The following is a 22,244-nucleotide window of genomic DNA, read 5'->3' as shown; positions in this document are numbered from 1 at the left end:
TACCCTCTGCCAACGTTCCATTCCCCTCCTCGGGCTCGGCAGGGCCAGAACAGCACCAAGACTCCATTCCAAGAGATCCCAGGGGCTTTCCAAGTGCCCCCTGGCCAGCAGGCAGGTGAGTTCTGATGCCATCGAGGTGAACTCAGGCAGCAGCTGATAAAGGGACCCTGCTGAAGGGCAGCACCAAAGGTGTCCCTTCCAAAAGGTCCTGTTTAATCCCGTGGGTGTGATCATCACCCTCACCCCAAAAACATCCAGGTCACTGACACACAAAGGGACATGGCAGCAGGTTCCCACTTTCCCTGTGTGATACCCACAGCCCTGCTCTTAAGGGATTTTTGAAAGCTGACAAATTGATGTATTTTGCATATTTTAAAGCAAGTCTTTGACAAACTCCTTGTTTTCAACCCTGACAATTGCAGGGAGCAAAGAGCTGGCACTGTGTGTGTTTGAACAGGATGGCTCTTGCTGGGAATCACTTCTCAGAAAGAGTTAAGAGGCAAAAACAGTTGTTCTGGTGTAACCCACGTCCTGCACCACGGGATCAAACCCCCAGACAGGCTCCCAGAGCAGCTCCCGGGAGGGTTAAGCTCTATTACTTCTGGTCCCTGACACTGCTAATGGCACTCTCTGACTAATTGCATTTCTATACCTCCACATACATCTAGGCAACAAATAAGCCCTTTAATCAAACAGCTTCATCTACTTCTAATTAATTCCATTTCTATGCCTTTTCAAGAGCACAGGAACATACACAGATAGAGATGATCGAGCACATTCCGTGGCCAGCTGACAACAACTGCTCTGCTCCAGCCTCCCTCGTGACCAAAACCAGCTCTGTGTGTCCCCACCCTACCCCTTTAGGATTTCAGCTGCCTGAGGCCGGGTGGATTCACACCAAAGACACGTGGTGGCTGTTGGGAGTTAGTTCTGATTCCCTCAGTGAACTGCTTCTGCATTTGCTCACGGCTTTAATCACTTCTTGTTTCCCTCAGAACCTGCACTGGCCTTGCCCTGTGAGTGGTGAGGGACGACTGTGGCATCAGCTGAGCAAACACAGAGGGGTTGTTTGCACGCCCAGACCCAACGCAAAGTCTACAATTCGAGGGCCACCAGCTTTGAGGGAAACGCCGGTTCCTCCCCGACATTTAGCTCTTTGATAAAACAGGTCGATGCATCGGGAAAATAAATCCCCCCTGGGCCTTTAGGAAGGGGAAACACATCTGCCAGGGGCTGCCCGTTGCAGAGGTATGTATGTACAAAAGGCACGATAAGTGGCTGCTGAATTCCGAGGAGTGGCAATTATCAGTTCCACATATCATTAGAGTCTCTCAGCTTTTCAATAGCACAGAGCTCCTAATACTGTGTTTACTGGACCAGGTAAAAGGGGACTCTTAATACTGTGCAAATATGACTTACCAAAGGACTTTGCTTTCTCACCTATTCTTGGGCTTTTCAAATCAACATTATTAATTGGTGGCTTATCTGTAAGTGCTGTCTGGCAGTTAAAGGATGTTTCCACCCACTGCCACGATACATAGAAACCCAGCAATGTCAGCCACAAGGACAAAGAACTGCCATATTGGAACAGAAAAATACTTTGACACCTTAAATCTTCTCTATAAAAGCCGGAAGCGTTCCAGCATTCACTCGCTATCCCTTTCTGCAGCTGTTATTCCCTGTTCTCTCATCCCTGATTTCCCTCAATGTATTAATTCAGGACTCTGGTTTACAGCTGTAAATATTAGAGCTTTTGTAATTTTTTTCCTCTTTCTTTAATTTTATTTTCCCGTGGGTTTCTGTTATCCAGGTGTCCATAAATACACGCTTTAGGATCTGGATTAACCAGTTCCCACACTGGGAAACTCAGCTACGTGGGATTTCAGGAGGCAACTTTCAGCCCTTTCAAAGATCAGCTTCCTCTTAACCTGCAGGCTCTCCCGAGCACCAAATCCACTTGAAAACAGGGGAAAAAAAAAAGTTTGGCTGATAAGGAACGGGGAACACAAAGAGCCCGACACTCACCGGGCACCGGCAGAGAAAAGCCAAAGGAGCCTGAAGAGGGAAGAAAAGCCCCTCGTGCCCCCAGCTCGGGGCTGGCACAGAGCAGGGACAGCGGCTCCCTTGGCACAGAGGATGGTCCTTTAGTGCAGAATATGAATTTCAGCTGTTTATTTTACGGCCTGACATCTGCTTGTCTTAAAGCAATTTTCCTACAGAAGTACAGTCAGATTTATTTAAAGTATTTCTGTTTCTTTGAAAGAGGGTGTCCCCTCTGCCACCGTGTCAGCTTTGCCTTTGGGACCCATGAATTGAGATGCTCAGCAGGTTTTTTTTTTTGTTTTGTTTTGGGGTTTTTTGTTTGTTTGGGTTTTTTATAAATAAAAATAAATTTCCTTTTTTTTAAAAAAAAAAGGAAATGGTTATTCATTGAGGTGGATATTTAAAGAAAAAGCAAAAAAACTGTTTGATGTGCTGTGTTAGCACGAAGGGGGAGGGAGCTCTGTGTGAGCACAGAAAACGCAGGTGAACTGTTCTCTGTGAGTGAAAACCAACTGGGGGGAGAAGGGAGAGGGGCCACCACAAAGGTAAATCCTGGCTGTGTAAATCCAGAGAGAGGTTTGGTTATCCTCAGGTGGGAGAGAGAGTTACCAAACACTGTTATAATTCAGTGTTTGGCATCTTTGAGAGTCACAGAAGAAGAGTACAAAAAGCACAAGACTGGGAGAACAGGAGGACACAGCCAGTGAGATCAACAGAATTTCTGTCCTATCCAAGGACAGTCCAGGACATTTTCTGAGTGACATTAAATATTAATTTAACCACATAGCTGAGAAATGTATCTGGAAAATATATTCTCCCTCTTAAAACCTCAGATCTGCTCATTATGCCAATCATGGCTGCGTTTGGGGTTCTGCTTTGTGAAGAACCAACCCATTTAGATATCCTAAAAGAAAAAGTCTTTTCTTTTTAATTCTACCAAACTTCTGCAAGAAGCCTTGTCCAGCTCTAAGGATTTCTGAACTTTCAGAGAAAAAGAAAAACTCCATTAGTTCCTTTTCTCATCACTTATGTGCATAAGTTTCTAATACTTCCAGGCTTTCCCTGGCACTGCAAACAGAACAGAGAAAATGCAACAAGGAAACCTATTGCTCTGCTATTTCCAGCCCAGTTAGTCTGAGGAATTAGAAGAAATTTATGCAAACCCCTCTTCCCCCCCCCTCAAAAAAAACCAACAAACCAGTCATGTGCAAGGTTTTCATCCATGTTTTTCGGAGCAAAGGGGCTCTGATGAATCTCAGAGATGCATCCAAACTTCGCAGAGAGTTTCCAAACCAAACAAAACTGCAGGCTCTGACAGTCAGCAGTGACTTGGTTGCCAGACTTCCTATCATGCAGCAAAAAGGACCATTTCAAACCATCTCAGAGAAAACCTGCCTTCATGGGCATTTTACTGTGTCACACTTGTGAGTCACAATAACCCCAACGTTCACAGAGCAGTGGCTGAGCCTTGGTCTGGGCACAGCAGGAACAGGGACATCCACCATCACCACTACAAACCCTGGGTTTGGGACTTCATTCCTCAGAGAAAATCTCCTTATCTGGATATTAATAACTAAAATGTCCACATCTGACCACCATGACTTCTTTCCTTGGATTTAAACATCTTTAAAAATCAAAATGGACCATAGATCTGTGGGAACAGCTTCTGGGCACAGAGGGAAGGGTTTCAGCTAAAGTCATCCCAGCTCCTGGATGAGGATGGATTCTGCTGGATGCCACTGGTCAGACACCTCCAGTATAGCAATTCCTTGGAAAAAGGAGCAGGATCTTACACCCCCACGTTTCCTACACCAGGGGTGCCCAGTTTCTACCCATTTTTAGCGGAGATGTGCCGGGGGCTGCAGGAAATCCTATCACAGCAAAGAGCAAATAAGCATATGGTGAACATCAGACCTGGAATGGAAGATGGGACACCATTCAAATGAGAAGTTTTTATTGGCAAAAGGGCCAGCAAACGTAAACTGCCAGGAATAAATTTACATTGGAACTCAGAAGACATGTTCTAGTCATCAGAAGACAAAGAGCCTGAAAGAAATTATCTTACTTAGGGAGAGCACAACCTACCCAGGAAAGATTGTCCATCCTTATGGGATCACAGGAACCCGGGCACAATAACCCCCAGGGCTGCTCCAGACCTCTGTTCCCGACAGGAATTCAGGTTCAAAGGAAACCCCCACCCCAGATGAGCTCAAAGCAAAGGAATGATTCAGTGTCCCGACCATCCCAGCTCCAGACAGAGCCGGTGTCTCCGGCTGACACTGTTTTCCTGAGTGTGTGGATTTACATGGCAACCTGGGCCTCAGCACAGCTGAACTCCTGCCACGAGCGTTTCAGGATTCACCTTTTTTAGGATTCCTGTGACCAAGAAAATGATTAATCTCCATTTCAGGGCAGCAGGAGCCGAGTAAGAGACTGCCTGGATTTGCCAAGATAACCAGGAGGAAGGCCCAGGTTATTTCTGGGCAGAACCACAGAAAGAGGAAAAAAAGTGAACCAGGTATTAAGAGAAGAGATGAACAATGAAAGTCAAGACTCTTCTGGGTTTACATACAGATATATGTAATTGGAAGGGTAAATATGAAAAAAATGAAAATTCCTCTTGATTCATTTTTAAATTGAATTCTTAAGGAAAGAAGAATTTAGCACCATCATAAAAACTGCCTCGAGGCAACAGCACTGATGTACATTCCCAGAGTTTCCACCAGACTCCACGTGAGGAAGAACCAATCTTCTGGATGAGGGTAAGCCTGAAATTCCAGTGGAAATTAGGAAAAGCAATTCCTTTAGGACTTGTGATTTATTCTTCTGGAACAGAAGGAATTACTGCACAAACCAGGGTCTAAAATGTTCTGACAGCAGAGATGCAGAACTATCTGCACAGTAATTATTAATGAGCTGGAAAAATGCCGGGTAGCAAACTCAGCTCCTTTCTCCAGGGCCGACATTCATGTCAACAAATCCCTAAAATAATCAGCTAACTCCAGGAGATTAGGACATGCCTTGATATGACAGAAGATTTCTTAATTTCAGTTACTTACAGGGCACATTGAGCCTCAATAGAAGCAAGAGGAAAACTTCCTCTAAACTTTATAAGCCAGTTTATAATCTATTCCACAGCTTTTGGTATTTCTTTTCTATATTCTGTATTACAGTCTAAAATAAGGAGGGGAAAAAAGTAATAAAAAATATTAATCACTTGGGTAGCCAAGAAGGGATTTAAACACTTAATTTAGACTCCTTCTGCTACTACTACTATTGTTATATATTTATTTTTTATATATTTATATATGTGTTTACAAAGTGTTGCTGTTGCATGCTGAAATTTCCATGGGTAAAGGCAGCAGACACCACTGAACAGCACAGAAGAGCTGACTTCTAGTAATTATTTTTCTCATGAAACTGCTCTATGAAAAATAAATTTGGGTTGAGTTTTCTTTCAGAACACATCTCATAAAAACCTCATCTAATCTAAAACCCCATCATCAAAATTCACTGTGCACGGGACAACAGTCACACCTTCACTTTGTAATCACTTGATAGAATAAAATAAAAGCATTTTTTGGTTTTGCTATGAGATATATATATTTATATTTAATTATAGCTGACTGGCACCCAGTTCCCTGTGTTTTGGCTTCACTTTTTGCCTTTTCAAAGCAGCACCACAAGTGTTGGAGCCAATTCCAAGTCACTCTCGTGGTCACTCACCCCCCACATCCCTCCCTCCTCCCTCCCCACTTGCTGTCCGAGTTTTCCCGTTTATCCGTGAGCTCTAAGAGGCTCCTGCCTGGTCCATGTTCTCTTTAACAGCTGCACAGTGGGATTAACCCAACCCTGCACATCCCTCAGGATCACAGACTGCACTGACAGAGCCACCTGGCTTCTCTGATGTACAGAACTGGACAAAAATTCCTGATTCCAGATTCCCCCCGGAAGAGAAACCTGCCCTGGGAGCGATTTGTCCCCACCCTGAGGGGTGTTCCCTGTTCCATGGAAATACCTGGGGCCAGCCCAGAGCATCTCCCTCCTCTGTGCTGGGTCAGCTCCCAGCCCATCCCACGTGTGGGACCAGATCCAGAGCTGACTCCAGGAACAGCTCCTGGGCTCTCCTCTGCATCCAGGGGGGAATTGCAGAGCAGAGCGAGGGGAGGGGGGGGGGGGGTTACCTTCGGAGTTACCACACAGCCCTGAAATCCCAGAGGCTATCATTCCAAAATTTGTGATGTTTTGTCTACTCTGGTGATTTAAGGTTTGTCAGAAAATGTCAGAAAGGCCACGGGGCCAAGGGCTTCCTGATGACTGAGGATTTTCTTTCACATGACCTTCCTGAGGTTGATTTTGGGCTCCAGACAGTGCTGCCTTCAGCTCTGACAGGGGCCGGCTGGCAGCAGATTCATGGGGATCTCTGGGGCATTCTGGCATTTTTAAACTGAGTCGGGGCTGTAATGCCTCCTAATCATCCAGAATATTATTTCACTAGGAATCGTCTTCCAGGCGGGATGTAAATGCCAGCCTTTCAGAGCGCGGGGGAAGGTCTGTGCTCCAAGGTATGCAAACAATTAAAAACACATCGGGAGCCCAGAGAACAAACACCAACTTCGAGGATTTTCTTTACGTGGGGTTTTTAACAGAGTATCACTGAAACGAATCACCGAGACACAGAGAGAGAAGGGGGATTGTGAGAGAAGAGCTAAAACTCTTAAACGTGCGTTAAAACTGTTAATTTGCATTCAAACTGTTTCAACGTGTGTTTGTGAGCATTTTCACAAACACCAAGCAAGGGCAGCTCGCTCACCAGGACACGTGGCTGTCCCACTGTTTAGGAAGCTCTGAGTTTTAAATAAAGTTCATGAATCTTAAATTTGCATGCATCATTAGCATAACTGATTGCTCAGCCAAAATGTCTTAATGAGTCTCCTTTATGCCCTGATCACAGAATGGTTTGGGATGGAAGGGACCTTAAAGACTGTCCAGTGCCACCCCCTGCCATGGGCAGGGACACCTTCCACTAGCCCAGGTTGCTCTAAGCCCTGTCCAACCTGGCCTGGGACACTCCCAGGGATGGGGCAGCCACAGCTTCTCTGGACAACCTGTGCCAGGGCCTGCCCACCCTCCCAGGGAAGGATTCTGAATCCCCAGTGGAGGGGTTTGGTGATTCCCCCTCGAGCAGATCCCTGGTCAGGCACCAGACATCAGCCTCAGTGCTCACACCAGAGACACGGCAGATCCCGAGTGGAACTCGTGCCTGGGTTGGTTTGTTTTGCCAGGGGAGCAGCTCCTGCCTCCTCACCTCCCCAAAAACGGAGCTGGTTTGGTTCTGAACGTGAGGCCACCACACAGTCTGTGTGCCTGTGCGTTACAATGACAAGGTGACCTCCCATAACTGTGCCTGCAGTTAACAGACACTTATCTGAGGAGATGCTGCTCAGCAGAGATGTGTCACTTGGCACAACGTGTGTAAACAGCTCAGCATTTTGGACACTTCCCTCAGCTACAGCAATTCAAGGAAACAAGACAGCAGGTTATAAATCAGTGCTAAAGAACAGCTCGAGTCACTGCTCTGGGGTTCACACTGGAGGGAGGAAAAGAACCAACTTACTCCACAAAAAGGTCTCATTCAAGATTGCACGAGGTGTTCACACCATATTCAAACTCTACATTAACTTGCCATAGAGCACATGTTAATTGCCATTAACCATTTAATTGCCTGCACTTCTGGAAGCCCTGGGACAGAGCCCTGGGCCCAGACACTGTTACACCTCCTGGAGATGTGCGTGGCTGGACTGACCCAACGTGCTGGAGATACAGAGAAAGCAAACTTAACCACTGCAAGTCTCCTTAACTCGGCCTGATTTATGGGCTCAAAGCCCCGGAGCCCTTTTCATGGAACCATTTCTCATACACACACACACACTAAACAACCAAGCCCAAACATCTGTATCACAGAAATTAAACACACAATGTTATTCCCACAAAATATTTTAACCATCACTTTCTGTGCCGACTTTTCCGTGCCAGCCTTACACCTTTTTTTTTACTTTACATGCTTCATTTCAGCAAAATCAAGGATGCAAACTTCTTAGAAGTACTTAGTTTCCATGGAAACCTAAGCTGACCGCAACATTATTGTTCTCAAGAGGGAACTGACTTTACTATATGTTCATTCACTGAATTAATGGACTCCTGGTTCTTTTATTAGCAGCTCTCTAACAATAGAAAGAGAGAAATGTTATAAAAAAGACTCTCAGACAACTGTCCACTCTTTTGTCCGGGGCTTATTGGAATGACGCAAGTCTATTCAGGAAAAGATTATAAAAATCAACTCAAAGCTGCCTCTGTTTGTGGCTGCTAAATATACCTTTATTTCATAAAGATACAACCTATAAAACAAGCAAATGAAAGCTCTCTCTGAAACAGTGGTTGTGAGGCAGTGACCACGGGGAATCAGGGCTGTAACTCCCCTGATGGGGATTGTTCCCCATTCACCATCCCGTGGGGTTGTGGGGCATCATCAGCCTCCAGCTCTGGGAGATCCTCAGCCAGGAGGAAAATTGTTTTAAAGCTCTGGGGGTTGATTCTTCAATACACGGGAAGGTGAAGAAACACCGCTGAAATTCGGGGGCTTAAATCTTCACTAACAGATTCGGAACCCCTCTCACCAGCCAGAGAAAATAAACATATTCCTGATCCAGGCTAACTGCAGGACTGCACGTGTGCTTTGTGCTGCAGAGCAGGGCCCTCTGCAGAGCCCGAGTTCAAATCTGGGATTCGATCTCTGGGCGGGTGGACAGCAGTGCTGACAGCCCCAGCTCAGGCCCGAGGGGGTCTGGCCTGGCCAGTAATTGCTGCACAAAAGACAGTTAACAGTTCCCTTGCTCTTCCCTAACTACCTTCCTGACTGCTTATTGAAGTCTGATTTCTTACTCCTCTGGGTCATCATTCATCAGTCCTACAGATCCCGCCGGGAGAGCCCGGCCAGACCTTTCCACATCCCTCGTTGCCAGAGGCCATTTCTGACGGGCCCGTGATATAGAAAATGTCTTCACAGCGCTCCGGCGGGGCAAGCCGCGCTCATAATACCCAAATAATCATTTGGCAAATTATCATAATTATCAATCAATCATCTCGCGCGAACAATGTGTTCCTGAAGTATCAGATGGTTCCTGTGACCTGTAGCGTTTTGGATATAATAACAAACCCGGGGAGATTTATGGCCCCATCCCCGTTTCGCATCTGCAGCGGCAAAACAGTCGCCGGCTTTTACTTTTGTTTCAGGACTAAAAGCTTTCCACGTACCTGAGGTGTTTTGGTTTTTTTTTTGTTTACTACTCGGTGCTCTGCGAGAGGTCGAAATTTCTCATCTCGCCCAGTTTTCTAACGGTAACTTTATTTTTAAAAGCATCCGTGTGATTTGTGAGCACGGGATAAATGTGCTGCATAAATTACTTTTACTTTACAGCCTCATCAGCCTCACGCTCCCAGCTTCCAGTATTTTGCAATGCCGGAATGAAGGCAGCCAAAGTAGGGGGGGAAAATTGGTTTTGTCTTCAGTTTTTGTTGTGTTTTGCACAATACCAGATTGAATCCAACCCTTTTGAAGCCGATAGCATCTCCCGCTCCCTGTGCAGCACATTCTTGTTAATGGATAAATTCAAGCTCTCCAGAAAGTCAAAGAATAAATTTAAAGCCTTTTGCCAAATGCCTATCCTATTGGATTTTGATAAGATGGCTATTGAGCTTTAATAATGTCTTCTATCCTTTTTCAGCTGGCCCTTAACATGTCTCTTTATTTGTCCCTAAAGCCTCTTCAGCAATGCCTTTTTATTACAAGTCTCTCAGCTTGCTCTCAAGGGAGACAGGGTCGACAAGAGTGATAGATAGATAACTCTATAGATTATCTCCCACAGATGTTTTCTCTCCAGTAGCCCCTCAGGCTATTCCCTCTAAGTAAACAGAAACTAAATAGAGAGTCTACTGAAGAGAGAAGTCCCTGAGGTCCCTTGTCACCACGGTCAGAAAAACAGCCTGTCCAGAGGAGCCTGGCTGGGAGCTCTGTGCACACACAGATCCTTCCCCAGCCTTCTCCAACCCTCAGCCAAAGTGACTCTTAGAGGAGAGACAAACACACCCACTGAAAACCTGGGATGTGTGAGGGACACCGGCCTCCTTCCTGCCAGAGGAAGTCGGAATCTTTCAGCTCCAAGTTAAAGCCAAAGTGACAACGATGCTGAAAACAACGACAACGAGCTGCTGTTCCCATTCATTAAACACAGCGGAGGAGCTCAGAAAATTCAGAGGGAGAGAGCACAGGAGCTGCTCTCTGAGCAAAATAAACAGACTGCAGGGACATGGGTTGGGAAAAAGGCGTTTGGGACCAGGGGACGATACACCCAAAGGTATAACTCCTGTTTTGGGCACAGCTCTGAGTGCCTGCATTCAGGGCAATGAAATAAGTGAATTTCCTATTTTCGTATTGGTTTCACAATTGATTATTTAAAGCTAAACAATCAGGGTGAGGAGCTCGTGTATATTTGTCCAAGTTAAACTAAATATCAGCAAGCACGGATGACACAAGGAGAGAACTCATCAGGAGTACAGCACACTTCAGTCCATGGCACAGCACAGATACAGAAAATGAACCTGGGTACGGGTCCTTTGATAATATTGAAATCTTAATTCCTGTCAGACAACCACTAACAAAGAAATCAGCTTTGTGGTGTTAGTGGTCCCAGCAGAAATAACAGGAATACAAACTGAAAAATACCAGATATAGTGGGAAAATACTTATTTTTTTTTTGCTCCAAGCCAAAAATGAGCCATATAACAATCTCTGCTATGCTACATCTTCAGACTTCTCACTGCCTTTCAGTTCATGAATAGTTATGTAAAAGAGCTTCCCCCCCCCCCAGCAGGTTAACAGCAGAGATAATTCTGGATCAGTTTTTAAGCAGAGATTCCTTCCTGCACATCCTCCCTACCCCTCTCACTGCCATCCCCTTCCCTTCCCTGCCTTCTCCTGGTTTTACAGATTTTTTTCCCTGCATTCCAGATTTTTATTTCTCTTTCTAGTCCTTGTCAGTGCCCAATTCTGAACCTGTGATACAGTAAAGGAGCCACTGCAATGATGGTCTCTGCAGCTCCAGTTTAAATCAGCCCACCCACCACAGTCACATTTGTCTTCAGTCACCTTCTCGCCACCAACTTATCTCTGAAGGAACAGGAATAAATTGAAGTCAAATCTCAACTATTGTGTCTTCAGGGGTATGACAGCTGAGTGATTCAGAGAGGCTGGGAGAGGGAATCTGCTCCCGGGAGGGTTTTGTACCCCCGGAGCCAAACGCCAGAGTGCTCCTTCCAAACAATTTTAAGACACCACAAAAAATGTCCAGAATGATTTCTCATTCTTTATTTTTCATTTTCTTCTGACTGAAAAGCTGTCTCACAGTAGTCTTTTCACAAGCCATAAAGTTTAGACTTGAACTCTTTACCTTACTGCTCTGACCTCCTTTACCCCAGCTGTAAAACCCTATTGCCCATCCTTCAATAAATTTATCACCTCATAAACCCACTAGTGCTTCTCTACAATGCATTTAAAAGACACAAGTGGAAGGCCAGTCCTTCCCCCCTTGTCAAATATCATAATTGTCCAGTTTTATATCTGTAGTACAGGAAATATTTAGGGACATGGTATTTTACAAAGACCTGTAGTTTTTGCCACAGTCTCCCTCGAAATAGAAGGAATGAAGTTTAAATACAAACCCAAGGATTGAACATATAAAGGTGCCAGTCTCCTGTTTCCTTCTACCCTGTTTCACACAACTCCTGCTCTATTTAGGGCACGTTCTGGAGGTGGGGATGGAGAATTCATCTGTGATACTGGAATTAAAGGCTGCACAAGAACCAGCGGAGCTTTCACTCCACCCTCGTGAGAAGTGCGTTTGATAATAAGAACCTGCCACCTTGTCACCACGTCTGTCCAGACAAAAGGATCCCACAGAGGCAGAGACAGACACCCCGTGAGTTATGGAGATGCCCAAGGTAAAAAGTTCAGCTCTGCTGCCACAGGTCCCTCCTGAGGTCACTGCGTGGTCAGAGGATGTTCCCCGTTGGGAGCCCGGCTGGTGAAAATAAAACCTGCTTTTTCTGTACGTGGTAAGAATAGAACAGTCCACACTGGACATGCATCTAAATACCTTTTCCCAACCTAACTTTGGAGCCTGACAAGTATTACATTTCACTTTGTTTGCCAGAGTGAAACAGGAGTTTGCTTTCAGCTTCCCGAGTCAAGGAGCAGCAGCGACGCTGCAGGAACAGCAGTGGCAGCTGTGGCAAGTTCCAATCTCAAATATTTCCCACTTCCAAAAACTTTACAAACAGGACTGTGAATATCCTTCATAAGACAACTGCATAGGAAAGGAACCACAAACAACTCCCTATTTAAATGAGGACACACCAGCTCCAGCATCCAAGAGGCTCTAATCAAATACAACTTGTAACACTTTAATTAGTGAAGCCATTAACCAACAGATAGACACAGGAAAAAAAATCTCATTTTAGTGCTTCTGAGAATAACTCCAACCAGAATAGTAGCCTGGCTACCAAAATATGTCATGCTGAGGCTGCCTCAGAGCTCCAATGAAGACATTTATACAGCTGGGCTGACTGAGGAACACATTTTCTCTGGTCAGTGTTAGAGTATAAGCACCACAATGTGATGAAAAGCACCAGTAACACATCACATGAGTCAAATTTTACCCTTTCACATGTCTACTCCTTTTCCCTTGGACTTCACATAAGCCACATTTACATGGTGAAGTGACCTCCAAAAATTTAGCACTTTTAACAAAGGACCAACATTTTCTTTTACTGGAAAAGAGGTAAATGAGGTTTTCTGATTTGGGCCAGCAGCTGTTTATGTTGTAGCAGAGTCAAGGAACACCTCAAACTATTATTTTCTCTTTCATAATAACTGGAATCACAAAAAGACAGCAGAATATGCCAATAGAACCACAACACTTAATCCAAAACAGCAACAGCAAATACTGGAAAACTTTTATGACATTATTGCGACAGACACACTTTGGGACAAATGTGAGAAAATGGTCCAGATCTGTTTCAGAGCCAGGGAGTAAAACATTTCACATAAGATTGAGCCACATCCTACCTTTTTTATATTGCCCTCTTGGGAGGTCACCTCAGGATCAGTCAGTACTTGCTGGGGAAAAACAGAACAGAAACAAAAGAGAGTTGAGTCACAACTAAGAATGTTACAAGATAATAGGGATGATTGCTGTGGTTGTGATGATGATGATTATAATAATGATGAAGATAATAATAATAACATTATCAATTATATTTATTATCAATATATATCAGTGTTATATGCTATATATCGATACAGTAGTTATATTATATATCAATATAATAGATGTATAAATTATCAATAATAATGCAATAACAGCAACAACAACAACAATAAATTATTAATAGTATTTAAAAAGAATAACGGCCAAAACTCTCAACTGCAGAAGAGTAACCCAGCCATTCTGGGAGCTGGATGGAGGGCTGATACCAGAACTATTATAGAATCATGGAGTCAGAATGTATCGAGGTGGAAGGGACCCGTCAGGATCAATATTTGAAGGTTTCTGTAGCTTCTCTAAATAGTTCCCTTACATTTGGCTGGCACGTGCTCCTTCCCCAGCTGGCAGGGCTGTGACCATGGGCACTAAGGGAATGGGGGCCCTGGAGCAGGAACAGCCCCGGGATGCTCCGACCCCTCCCAGCGCTCCCGGCGGCTGCTCAGGGAGCTCCTTAATTCCCCCTCCAGCAGAGGTGTGGGGGAACAAGTCATTAAATCGCTGCTGTGCTCCACCTCAGATTAGCTCCAGGTCAGCAGGCTTTCGGGGAGGTCAAGTACCTCAACTTTCCATCACCCTGGATACCCCAGCAGGGTAAACACGCCGGGAAGGGACCGCAGAGAGCGGCCGAGGATTGGAGCAGCTCCCGGGGCTCAGGGGCTGGGATGGCCGAGGGTAAACACAAGGAAAGGAGAAAGGAGCAAGGGAAGGGAAGGGAAAGGGGCAGGAGAACGGGAAGGGACCAGAGAGAAAAGCAAAAGAAAGGAAGAACCCTAAACCATTCTGTGCTTTCCACCAGTCCCCGCAGACACTGAAACTGCGGCTTCAAAAGTAGCTGAGAGCAAATGGGATCACGAGGTGAATCCCAGAGCCATAAAAACCTGTGTGTTCCTGTCCCTGTGCACATCCATACACTGACAACTCCCCGGGAATCACTGCAGTGAACTATCCATCCTGAACCATCCATCCTGCCCAGCCAGGAGTGTCCCCTACCTGCCCGGGAATGCTGGCTGCTCCCGAGGGCGCTCCCGGGCTCTCCCCGGGAACCAGCAACCCCAAAACCTTTGGAGAATTAGACCACGAAGCTTCCAGAGATGAAATACAGATGCTAAATGACTGGAAAGCCTCAGTGGGATGCTGCTGCCTCCAAATGAAGACACTTAAGTGCAATTATTATCTGCTAAACCCCTTTAAACAACAATTGGTTACATCTGTGCCTTCAGATGCTTAATCCACCCGTTCAACGTGACCATAAACGTGGAGGGGAAAGAAAACTCAAATGAAGTGCAAATTGGGCTGTGGTGGAGCCCTGTATAAACAGGCTTAAGAGTCAGGAATTCCTGAGTCGGGATCTGGATGCCAACACAAGCTTCCTTTTGTTGGTTTGCACAGAGCTGCGCTCAAGGGGCAAGTTCTGGTCCTCGAAGTTGTTTTTTTTTTTCTTTTTTTTCCTTTCAATTCATAGCAGATCCCAAATTTCAAAATTCTAAGAAAACACAATTCCTGTGAAAATTATTTCATACCTATTAAAAAATGGTAATTGTGCAGAAACCCTCAGTGGTTCTGATCCCACTGCTCATCTGAAATATCCAAAAGTGGCTGATTTTTGACTTTTCTTCTATTACAGAACTTCTGGGGAAACAAACCCTGATTTCATGAAGAATTTCAGCTTCAATGGAAGCCTCTCCACACTCAAACTCTCAGAACATGGACATTTAATGGTGATCACGGTGCTTGTGCTGAACTGGGTATTAAAGGTCTTTTCCAACCTTAACGATTCCATGATTCTGAGTGTGAAAAGGCCTTTTAGCAGTGGTGGGAGACTAAGAACTGGGTTTAGATTATATTTTCTGTCCTTTCTTTACACCTGATTTAAAAAAGATGTCCAAAACGAAACAGTGTGGGACTGAGCTCTGCCACAGACCATCTGCCCTGGCTGGGCCATGGCCCACAGCCTGAATGTCCTCAATGCCCCACTTCCCCAGCCAGCAGAGTTTGACACTGGGATGGGGTTGGGATTGGTGGGGTGTCTGTGTGTGTGTAGGGGCAGAGGCCAGAACCCCAAACCTGCTGCTGCCCAACAGCTGCCAGGGCTCTGACTGAGCCCCCAGAAACCTTCCTGGGGGGTGGAGGAAACCTCAGAATTCTTCTTCTGTGTTCCCAGTGTGGAATAAACAGTGTGTGACAACACCTGTGTGGTCAGACAGCAGCTCAGGAGTCACACAGGTACCCTGGCACACCCTGGGAGATCCCTCTCCATGCCCAAGGAGAAGGGGGTGATGCAATGTGGGATGTACATGGCACCTCCTCACTGAAGGGGAAAGGGAGATGGAGGGAAAAGCGAGTTCCAGATGTGATGTTTATTAATAAGAATAACAAAAGATACTTTGAAAATCTACTCATTGGGTAATTTTAGCTCAGGCTGGACTTTGTCTTGTGCGAATGCCGTGAGACTAAATATAGTGCTGGACACGTGCTGGGGGCTGCACTCCTGCACTTCACACAGATGTTCCTAAATGTACTCAGAATTTACACCACAGGCTTTTTCTATCAACTGATATGTTGATTTTAGCCAAGGGAAAGACAACATGTCAGCAGCAGCCACGTCAGAGCAGCCTGTGCTGTGGGGCTGGCCTGGAGGTGGATCTGCCCCGGCGATGGATTTCACCTCCTTCCCTTTCCTGGGTCCAGGGAACTGGTGGCAACACAATCCTGACTCAGTTACATCAGTTGGGGATGTGCTATAATTTTTGCAAAGCCCCCTGAATGTATACTAAACATGTCAAGTAACACCATGTGATTCTTTTTGAAAAACAGTTTACAAGCTGGCATTCTGCAGCTGCAGTTAACCCTAATTTGATTACATTACCGAGACAGATCACAATGAGCTTATGTAAATAGTAACGTTATCCATTCATTCCCTGAGCTCAGATAAACTGTCATTTCAGAAAAAAAAAACCTCAACCAAAACTTCAATAGGCACGGCCTGATGCATTCAGCAACCCCCGAAGGCAAAGAAGATGACGGAGTGGAACCAGCCCCTGCTGCACCTCTGAGAACCTTGATTTTAAAGAGGTGTTTACACTTCTGCTCCGAGTTGGAAAGAGAGGAGAATGCCCAGTAATTGCACAGAGGTCAATAGGCAGGTAATAGCACTTTTTCCAATAACTTGGTCTTCATTTTCATGTTAATTTTTAGTAAGAGCTCAGTACAACACCAATGGTGTCACTAAGACAAAGCTAAATGAGCACTTCAGTGCTTCAACCAGTGCCTGGGCACCTGCCCTTGACATTCACCCTTCCCAAGCCATCCTGCCCAGGTCAGCACTATGGGGACATCACTGCCAGCTCTGGAACATGGGCTGTGCCACCTGCACTGTCTCAAACCTGCCTCTTCTTCAGAGAACACCACACAGCTGGTTCATGGAAAAAACCGCCTTGGAAACACTCACTTTGCCTTAAATTAGCTGAGGGCCTCTGATTCCTACTTGCACACAAGTTCACATTAATATTTCAGATGAAATCAAGGCTGTGACCCTTCTGTGCCTACTTTGTGCTGTTAATAGTTGAGTTAATGGCAGAGTGACTCTGCCTGGCTGCAGTGCAGTGACCACACCAGTCCCTTGGAGCACTGGAGAACAACACAACGTGCAGAGCAAATGGCTCCTCCCAGCCAGCTTGTTGTGGCTCTAGAAAACATCTCAGGTCATAGAATCATAAAATCACAGAATACCCTGAGCTGGAAGGGACCCACAAAGACCATCAGAGTGCAGAACTCCTGGCCCTGCACAGGACAGCACCAAGAACCCCACCATGAGCCTGAGAGCCTCATCCAGACACTCCTCGAGCTCTGGCACTTTGTGCTGCTGAGCATCAGCCAGAGCAGCAGAGCAATCCTGCAGCTGACAGTGTCCATCCCAGCCCTGACCAGGCTGTGGTTTCTGAACAGGTAAAACCATTTGGACACAACTGTGTATCTGCACAGAGGCACCTCTCCTGTCCAGCACAGGGAGCAGCTCGGATGTTCACATCTTTCCCTGCACCTTTGTTCCACTCCAGCTCAGAAGATAATGCTGCTAGTAAGCCACAAATCTTGTTCTTCCTAATTTCCATTAGTTATCCCCTTAAAAGTTTTATCCTGCCAACTCCTGAGAGTGCTGGCCCCGGCCCATCAGGTGTTTAAGTGAGCAGCATCAGTGAAATGAGCTGAAACACAAATGTCTCCATCCATAAGTGCTCTCCTGGGCAGAGGCCGGGAGCACAAAGCACCCTGTGGGACCCAGCCCTCCAGCACAGAGCACCAAAACCCACGGCAGGTATTCCACGGGGATCCCCCTTCAGTCTGAGTGCTCTGGGCTGCAGCTCCAGGGTGTCCCTGGGAATGACCATGCCCAGGACACCCTTCAGAGACAGGGCTGGGATGGGGGGACTGCTGGGACAACTTAATCTGAATTACAACTGGCTGCTGGGACAGGAGGGCTTGGCTCTGACACACACAGAGACTCTTTATAACTCCAAATATATTATCACAGAGTCACAGAATGGGTTGGGTTGGGAGGGACCTCAGAGATCTTGTTCCAAGGACACCTCCCACTATCCCAGGTTGCTCCAAGCCCCATCCAACCTGGCCTTGGACACTTCCAGGTATCCAGGGGCAGCCACAGCTTCTCTGGGCAACCTGTGCCAGGGTCTCCCCATCCACCCAGGGAAGAATTCCCAGTGTCCCATCTGTCACTCTGAAGCCATTCCCCCCTGTCCTGTCCCTCCAGGCCCTTGTAAATAGTCTCTCTCCATCTTTCTCCTCAGCTCCCTTCAGGGACTGGAAGGCCCCAATTAGGTCACCCCAAAGCTTCTCTTTTCCAGGCTCTTTATATATACACATGTATTTTCAAACACAGCAGCCAACAGCCCACACAGCCACACCACAGCAATGATGTGCATCCACGGGAAAACCAGAGGGAAAGGGAACCCACAGAAAACCATTTCAGCACTGGGAATTTGTTCCTTTGGCCATATCATTAAAATACAGGGATTTCATACAATTCTCTGGCCAAAAATGTATCAGCATTTTACATTTTCTCTAGTTGGTAAATTTGTGAACCCTATTAACTAGAGGAAATTTTCAATATCCTGCCTTGGGAATTTCGAGTGAATGTGCCTGGAATTAAGAGGAAAGGGAGGAAAAAGCTCTTCTCTGAGAGGAAGAATTTCCTTTCCTGGCTGCTGAGGGGAGGAGGATGAACAGCACTGCTCTGACTGGCAAGAAACAAGCCACGGGCTGAAAAGAGGATAAAGAATAAACCAAGTATTCACTGCTAAGGGCTACCCCAGCACAATTGGGAACACTGTAGAGCAGCCAAGCTGTGGTTTGTGGACCAGCAACAGCCCCAAAGCCGTGGCGTGCTCTCCACACACCATTTTATAACCATTTATTTTTCAGCTGGAAGTGGGAACAAAAAGGTGGTGCAGCACTGCAGGAAAAATGTGCAAAATTAGCAGAGATCCACAGCCCAGAGTTTCTGGGAATCCACTGCAGGGAACACCTCTGCACTTGCTCAGGCCTTTCTGTTTGCCCACTTCAGAACAAAACACAGTTTACAGTGACCCGGGACAGGGGTTCAGATGAAAGGAACATCCTAAGTCATCCTTCAGTATGAAACAGCAGGTTTGTACCCCACAGAATAAACTTCTACCGACCCAGAAGGGTGCAGGGAAATGTCAGGGGTAGATAATGTTGAGAAAAATTAGTGTTTAAGAACAAAATATTGCTTAAGAACAAAGACTCCCAGAAAGAAAATAAACACGTGATTTACATCCACGGTATCACAACTTCTGTATCACTCATTTTTCAAGACAGAACTGCTCTGTGACATTGGGATGGAGTTCACTGGAACCACCAGGAAGTCAAACAGGATCTAATGGGGAGCGTTTGCAGTGACTTCAATGAGCTGAGGACTCGACACCCTCAGCCAAGACAAATACAAGAGGGGACTGATTAGGAAATGTCACCGTTTCTCCTGCCAAGCACTCAGGGCCTGGTGATAGGAGAGCATTAACCACAATCTCGCAGTCTTTAGGGGCTCTTTGATTTTATATTGCATTCTTATCGGGTTCTTAAAGCCCAGTGTTAATGAGCACGAGAAACTCACTTGAGAGTTTGGCAGTTTTGCTAAAAGAAAACATATTTCACTCAGTCCCTGTGTCCCTGGATCTGAGCTGGGGATCATTTCCCTCTCCTCTGGTGCCACACAGGACCTCTCACTGTTCTCCTTCTCCATCCCAGTAACCCAACATCACCTTGAACAACCAGCTCTTCACTATCACCGCTGGAAGAAAACAGGTTTTGCCAACTGCTGAGAACTGTCCCATCCCTGGCAGTGCCCAAGGCCAGGCTGGTGGGATCTGGAGCAGCCTGGGCTGGTGGAAGGTGTCCCTCGGCAGGGAGGTGGAAATAAATGGTGTTTAAAGTCCCTTCCAACCCAAACCATTCTGTGAGTCTATGGCTGAGATCCTTAAGGACCCTGGAGAGGAGAGGAACATTTTTACAGTAAGTGCACACCCACTGCACCCCCTTTTGGCAGCAGACAAGTGATCCTTGAATGCAGAGCAAGCCCCAGTTAATAACACAAGCCTCTAAGTCTGGTATTTTCCTCACTTCGTGAAAGACCTTCTAGAAAAGAAATATGTAACAGCACACAGGAGAAAAAAAGAAAAAAGAAATCATTTTCTTTTTAAAATCCCCTTACAAATACTATCTCCAACTCCCTTTTTCCTGCAGGGAAATTCCGTTTTAAAACTGAATTCTTGGAGAGATGAGACACTTCCCTCTGTGTCTGGCACCGAGCAGTGTATAAAGTCTAAGGATTAAAACAGAATTTGCAAGTATTGAATTGTATCTGATTTACTCAGTTTGTTCATCCTCAGCCCTGGAACGTGCCTGGCAGCCTGTTCTGCTGAATCAAGCACGAGATCCTGGGACACAAGGTGCTTCTGAACTGCAAACCAGCCCCAGCTTCCCTCCCAGCACACAGAAAATAGCAGCAGGATGGAAGTTTAAGGTCATCAGCTCTAAATTCTCTCTGTCACGGAACCACATCACACAATCACTTAATGTAGCCAGAGCCATTTATTATCTGAGCAAAAATCATCTTGAGGAGTGAAGTGTAATGTTTTGGTTAACAGATAAAGCTCGGCTGTTTGTGGGGATGTAAATGGATTGGATGGTTAAATCCAGGCATATACAATCCATCCATCTTCTGCTCTCGACCCTTTTTAGTTATAAAAATGACCTTGATATTGACAGAGTCATATAAACGAACTTCCTCTGTACTTCATCTATTGATAAGCTGTTTGTTGGGATGATCAGTAATAATCATAAGTAAATAAAGAGAGACTGTTCATCATCTCGTAATGGCAGCGCTGACACGCACGTGGGCTGACGGATGGGGACCTCTGGGCTCTGGCTGAAGAGCTCATACCTCATATTAAATTACAGCCTTTCCACCCAGGACACGCAGTGACACATAAATCTATATAAAGCTACACAATGCACTCAGAGCTCGGTGTCCAATCATACCTGGGGTGACCAGGGTGGCTCAGAAAACACCCTCAAAGGGAACAAGTGCTGGAGTGGGTTCAGCAAAGACACCCTCCAGTCCCTGGAATCTTTCAGGATTTCACTGCCAGTCACTGATGCCTCCCTTTGGGGGGGGGGGTTCACGTGCAGCTCATCACGGAATCGTTTCACACAATCATTTTGGAAAAGGCCTCCAAGATCATCCAAGCTCTCATTCTCAGACTGTTTCAGTTCCCCACATGCCCAGTCACAAGCACAAACATAAAAGCCAACCTGCAGCTCACTGAACTTGCACCCAGAATTTGCCAGGCCCCAGCTCAGTAAAGCACAGCTCTGTTTAGAGCTGGTCCCAGTTCTTCCCAGTAAGAGCCCTCACTGTAACCCCAGTCGTGCACCAAGTGAAAGAGCTGTGCTGGGGCTGGAAACGGGATCATTAATCACACTTGAAGGGCAACATTCCCACCAACTTCCAGAGCCTGAAGTGGGAAATGCAGTGTCTCATTTAGCAGCTTGGCTTTGCTGCTCGTGCCCCAAAGAGCTCCCTGGTTCCTGCAGGGGAGTGGGGCTGTCTGGGAATGCATCCCTGCCTGGCACTCCCACAGAGGGGATGGGATATGTCAGCTTGATACCCATCAGCGGGATAACCCAACTGTCACTTTAACATGACAAGGTCACCTGCAGTCAGCCTGGAGCAGGAAGAAAAATGGCCCATTAAAGCCCCAGAACTGAGAGAGAAACACGAGGCTGCCGAGGGGACGGCCGAGTCCGGCGCCTTTGGGGGAAGATCCAGATGTTCAGTGCCCCTGAGCAGGGATAATCTTTCCTGAGAGGAAGAGAAGATGGTGACCAGTGCAGCCACCAAGGGAGCCCAGCACAGGGGCTTGAAGGGAGTTACAGCACTTAATTCTCATTTAATTCAGCGAAATAAGTGTTTGAGAAACTGAAGATCTGAAGGGCCTTGGATGGGCTCTGAACAGGATGGGAATTCTCTGTACTGGGGTCTTTCTTTTCTGTGTTAACCTCAAGGAGCAGCTTCTGCTGTGCCACCCTCTGCCACTTGTGCTCTCAAAGTCAGAGTAAGGACTCATCCTGAGCTGGAAAGTCAACCTGGAGAGGAACAGCCTGTGGTGACACCGGCAAGGAAAGAGCAACAGAGGGACAGAAAAGGGCACTTTGTCTCCCTTTATTCGGAAGTGATATTAAGCAAATGATACTCTCTAGAAAGAAAAGTTAATAGGGAATTATTCT

At 46.2% G+C, this 22,244-nt stretch overlaps 1 protein-coding gene across 5 annotated transcripts in view; it reads right to left on the bottom strand.

Moving 5' to 3' along the window:
- PRDM16 (PR/SET domain 16) overlaps window positions 1-22,244 on the bottom strand; it is a 258,782-nt gene that overhangs the window by 109,506 nt on the left and 127,032 nt on the right. For all 5 annotated transcript variants that reach the window (XM_027742982.2, XM_027742963.2, XM_027742972.2 and 2 more), the window contains one exon: window positions 13,226-13,276. In XM_027742982.2, coding sequence (XP_027598783.1) covers window positions 13,226-13,276 — 51 coding nt within the window. The remainder of the gene's footprint in view (window positions 1-13,225; window positions 13,277-22,244) is intronic.

Source organism: Pipra filicauda, unplaced genomic scaffold, assembly GCF_003945595.2.
Source record: "Pipra filicauda isolate LSUMZ 115617 unplaced genomic scaffold, ASM394559v2 scaffold87_size3191425_pilon, whole genome shotgun sequence".
In the NCBI taxonomy this organism is placed as follows: domain Eukaryota; kingdom Metazoa; phylum Chordata; class Aves; order Passeriformes; family Pipridae; genus Pipra; species Pipra filicauda.
The sequence above is the reverse complement of the archived record's forward strand: the minus strand, read 5'-3'. Positions and strand labels throughout refer to the sequence as shown.